Source organism: Elaeis guineensis, chromosome 2, assembly GCF_000442705.2.
Source record: "Elaeis guineensis isolate ETL-2024a chromosome 2, EG11, whole genome shotgun sequence".
Taxonomy (NCBI): Eukaryota; Viridiplantae; Streptophyta; class Magnoliopsida; order Arecales; family Arecaceae; genus Elaeis; species Elaeis guineensis.
The window spans coordinates 102,010,384-102,014,699 of record NC_025994.2 but is presented as its reverse complement, the minus strand read 5'-3'; the positions used below and the strand labels follow the sequence as shown (position 1 = coordinate 102,014,699).

The 4,316-nt window shown below is 40.9% G+C and overlaps 1 protein-coding gene across 3 annotated transcripts; it reads right to left on the bottom strand.

The window, feature by feature from the left end:
• Positions 1-1,469: 1,469 nt before the first annotated feature.
• LOC105032280 (F-box/LRR-repeat protein At4g14103-like) lies at positions 1,470-3,831 on the bottom strand. 3 transcript variants are annotated; one of them, XM_073252404.1, is made up of 4 exons: positions 3,609-3,831; positions 2,367-3,325; positions 2,014-2,175; positions 1,470-1,933 (listed from the first exon to the last, which is right to left on the bottom strand). In XM_073252404.1, the coding sequence occupies exons 2-4, from the start codon at positions 3,288-3,290 to the stop codon at positions 1,634-1,636; spliced, it is 1,386 nt and encodes a 461-aa protein (XP_073108505.1). In that variant the 5' UTR covers positions 3,291-3,325; positions 3,609-3,831; the 3' UTR covers positions 1,470-1,633. The 3 variants fall into 3 exon arrangements, with proteins under 3 accessions (XP_073108505.1, XP_029116726.2, XP_073108504.1); XM_029260893.2 differs by having other exon boundaries at positions 2,367-3,397; positions 3,609-3,830; XM_073252403.1 differs by having other exon boundaries at positions 2,367-3,830.
• Positions 3,832-4,316: the final 485 nt, after the last annotated feature.

The following is a 4,316-nucleotide window of genomic DNA, read 5'->3' as shown; positions in this document are numbered from 1 at the left end:
AGAATAAGTAATCTTTCAGTTTACGGTAACATAAGATGGTATAACCAAAATGCTGAATGTATAGCAATCACCTCAGATGTGTCGATCACAAGAGTTCTGAGATTAGGATATTTTTGCAATTAAGCTTAATCACTTCAATGATCTGATCGCGTCACAAACTTCACATTCTTCAGGTTACGTTTTGAAAGTGCTAAGCATTTTTCAGTATTTTGCACTTCACATAGGAACTATAGTGCACAATAGAGTCACAAGTTAGAAATCAATCTCCACAGAAAAAATAACATCACCTCTGAAGCCATGAACATCGCAGAACATCCTAAGCCACAAACAGCACGATATCTAAACCAATCTTCATATGGTTAACATGATAATCTTGCGCAGTACCTTCATGTTCGTTCCAGATAGTGTTCAGGAATTGGTATGACGCTGTAAGAATTCAATAATCATGAAATTGAACTAGGACAAATTCCAAAAACAAAGTTTTGACCTATTAAACCTTGGTAGTTGAACAATAGGATGTTTGTCATCAGACCCTTGAATGTCTGGGCATAATGTCTAATGGCATTTTTCATGCAATGCAAGATAGCCATCATAGAAAAATCTTATATATACAATAGAATACTTGAGATTGGACGTAGAAAATCTGATGTCTAAACATGTTGCAGATTGCAACTCTGTGAGTCCAAATTCTCAGGTGAACAGCAGGATAGAAGTTTATCAGAAGACACTGAAACAAGATGATAACATTTGAGCCCTGCGGTACTCGGTCCATGAGTACCGCAAGCCATGGGTTAGGACACCAAATTACTTGTATTCAGCAGCATTATATTCATTCTACAGTTGTCTCATTCAGAATAGCTTATCCACATATAATTTTGTAAAGCCTCACAGAAATTGAAGAATTTGCCCGACAAAATCTGCAGTTGTGAGGATACATGGCGTAAATCAGAGAAAGGTACAGGTAAGACAGTTTTTTTAATTTGACCAAAATAATTTTTGTTTCAAGCTTTACTGTTTCTGGAGAATCTAGAGTGAGCTCAAGGTTAAGGTTTCCTCAGTGAAATTGTTTGATTGTTGGTCAGGATTTTCAATTAAACTTTCTGTCCTAATATTTCATTAGCTACCTCACCGCCCACCCCAACAAAAACCAATAAATAAACAAAAGTGCAAAACTTACGCCACAACAATTATAGTCCTAAAGACTCTGGCGTTAGGGGTGCCCAAGCAGCAACAGAATTAGTTTGTGATGCATTTACGTAGGTACTTTTGTGGGACACTTCCCATGCCATCAGCAGAAAATATATCGAACCATGGCTACTCTCTTGCACCAGTGACCGATACCTCAACCAATGCGATCCATGTTGATCAAGAATTCCTTTTTTTCTATATTTCTCGAAAAATGAAGATAAAGAATTCTCTTGCAACCATTAGGATCATGCCTTTTGCGAAATATTCAAAGGGAAGACATATCAAAGAACAAAAGGCCAGATTACATATCTGCAATTTATCTTTCGCTAATGATTATGCTATTTTAAAGCAGTACCCAAGAGGCAAAAACACTTCTTCCCAAGTAAGATATAATTACAAAAATTCCTCACAGGGTTTCCGCTACAAAACTAAAAGTAAAAGCTGACTATTGAAGACCAGCATGTGGTAGGCTAGAAGATGTTAGCAATCCTTGGATCTCTTCATGCTGAATGGTCGTACTACTACTTCCATCTGCATGCATCATCACCTGATTCTCGGTCTTCTTTGATGGAACTAGAGCAACTTTTTCTGCTGAAAATATGTTACCAGATAATAATTTCACAAAACTGAGTTCATGTTCAGTTGCACCAAAGTTATTGATCTCAACCACCCTAAGGTGACACAGACGAGTTGAATCCGGCATAGTGGCAATGGACCCTCCTTCCACACATAAATTCTGTGGCACCTGCTTAAAAGTGAATATCATGAATCAAAATCTGCTTCAAATTACCAAGGACGCATGGATTCTTTTAGTCCTTTTATTACCTTATATTGATCAATCACCAGAAATTCCAGATTGGGTGAGCACTGAAGCAGGCTGGTTATCCCTGTAATGCCATCTTTGTCAAGTGAAATACCTGCTCTCAGATGCTTAAGGTTGCGAAATAAGGGAAGACTCTGGGAACGATCTCTCATTTGCAGGAGAAACTTGAAGAAGAATAAGATGGAAGTATAAGGATCACAAAATACTGGTGGAAAAACTGAAACATGCAACTAAAAACGACTGCCATTCCATTTATATATATCAAAAAAGAATTGAATGCCAATTATGAAGAGGAATCAGAAGGAATTTTAACACCTAACTGGCATAACATGCTGGAGTAAAAGGAGGCGCATACCTTGAAGGCACCAGACAAGAATTCCAGAGACTCAACATTATGAAGTCCTGTAAGCACGTTACTTATTCTTCTACACCGATCCGTATCCTCAATATCATCATTCAATGAATTAAAAAAGAGGCAGACAGAAGCATACGTCAAAGAAGACAAGTTCATCAGAGTAAGTTCTTGAAACACCATGCCCCAGTAGGTCAAGGATAGCAGTTTAGGAGCAGAAATCCGAATCGTGGTGTCAGCATCGTCCGGTACATATAGTTCTAAACTCTTTAGTTCAGGGGAACAAATCTCTAAACTAGTGAAATAACAATGTTCGAAGGATAAAACTTGGAGGAGAGGGCATCCAGAGAGGAGATCCTTTAATGAGTCATCATCCAGGAATTCGGCATATGAAACTTCCAACCTCTTAAGCTTAGGAAGGGACACGGGGCCAGGCAAACCGATGAAACCACACATAACTTCCAGCTTCAGTACCTGCAGTGACTGGCAATTGAAGATGCAGCTCGGCAGGATCTCATCTATGTACAAATGCATTTGAAGCTCAAGCCGTTTAACGTTACGTTTCACCACAAAACGGAGCCATCTGTCAGCTTGCTCCAAATCTTTCCCTTCCCCCGTCCATCGAAGGCGGACCGTAGAGATGTCCGACGCATCGCGGAGGAGGAGGACGGTGTCAATAAAGTTTGTGAACCTCCGTCTACCATCCATGGTGGAATCGAAGTCATCAGAGGAGAATGATAGGGTGGGAGTCGATTCCCATAGGTGCGCCCACCTCTTCGACAGGATGCTCGCCTCCACGAGTTGTCTGGTGGGGAGGAAAGAGAATATGTGGTGAAGAATGGCGTCGGGCAATTCACTGATCCTGTCGCGGCTTCTTCCGATCTCCATGGTGCCACATCCGCTTCCTTCTATCCTACCGATCGACATCTATCTTGCTGCGCTCTTCGTTGTGTTTAAGACTTCTAAGAAATCGGGCTCAGAATTTTGTCAAAACTCGAATTCAACCATCAGAAGGAACGGATTTTGCTTTTTCTCTTGTAATAAAACAGTAAATTTTTGGGAATAGTGAGAATTATGGGTTAGAGATTTTGTTCATCATCAAAATACCAGAGTGATACGAACAATTAGTGGGATTTGATGCTGAGAAAAATCTAACAACAGCTGCTATAGGAAGCTGTAAGAACTAATTCAGAAATTACCCAAGAGATCCCGACCTTAAAGAGACAAGAATTAGAGAAAAATTACCGGAGAAGAAGAAACTACGACCTCGTTCCCCCGTTCTCTCGTTCTCTCGGTGAAAAATCCTAGCTACTTTCCGACGGATACGACCCGCGGGCGTCCAAGATCCAAATAGGCCCCAGGAAGGGCGACGATGGCGATCGAGGGGCGCTTGCGGTTATGCCCTAGCGGAGTGGAGCAAAGGCGGTGGGCTTTTCCTCCGGGCGCCGGAGCATCCCATAAGATGCGGGCACGTATAAATAACATTTCTCTGAACAATTTACTTGAGAGGACAAAAAAAGGGAGAAAATAATGTAACTTAGAAACTCGTAATTAAACAATCATTTAGGGACCGCCAACAAAATTTCTCTGACAGTTACTAGCCCAGCATGTTGCATTCATTTGTAGCCAGGGAACGGTAGATCTTTCACACAGTCCTTTTTTTCTGGTAGACAAACTTTCATCCTGTAATTCTCGGACCATAGATAAGACTCATAGCTTGCAAGTTCCACTCCAGGAACGAACCTTTTTTTTTTTTTTTTTTTGGTGGGTTTTGGGTTTGGTTTGGGGGGTTGTGGTGGGAAACAGAGCTAGGGGCCATACGTTAGAATGAGAACAGAAGTGTTTGCATAAGAGTGTACGTAGTACAAGAAACAAGGAAAGGCACTTAAAGTAGCCAAGATGCAAGTATAATACGAAATAGGCAGCGATAAACTGAACAACCGAGAGGCCAGC

Coding starts and splice junctions, on each gene's coding strand:
- LOC105032280 (XM_073252404.1), bottom strand. CDS start 3,290: ATGTCGATCGGTAGGATAGAAGGAAGCGGATGTGGCACCATGGAGATC. Junction 2,176..2,366: donor TCTTGTCTGGTGCCTTCAAG/GTATGCGCCTCC, acceptor TTCTTCTTCAAG/TTTCTCCTGCAAATGAGAGA. Junction 1,934..2,013: donor TGGTGATTGATCAATATAAG/GTAATAAAAGGA, acceptor ACTTTTAAGCAG/GTGCCACAGAATTTATGTGT.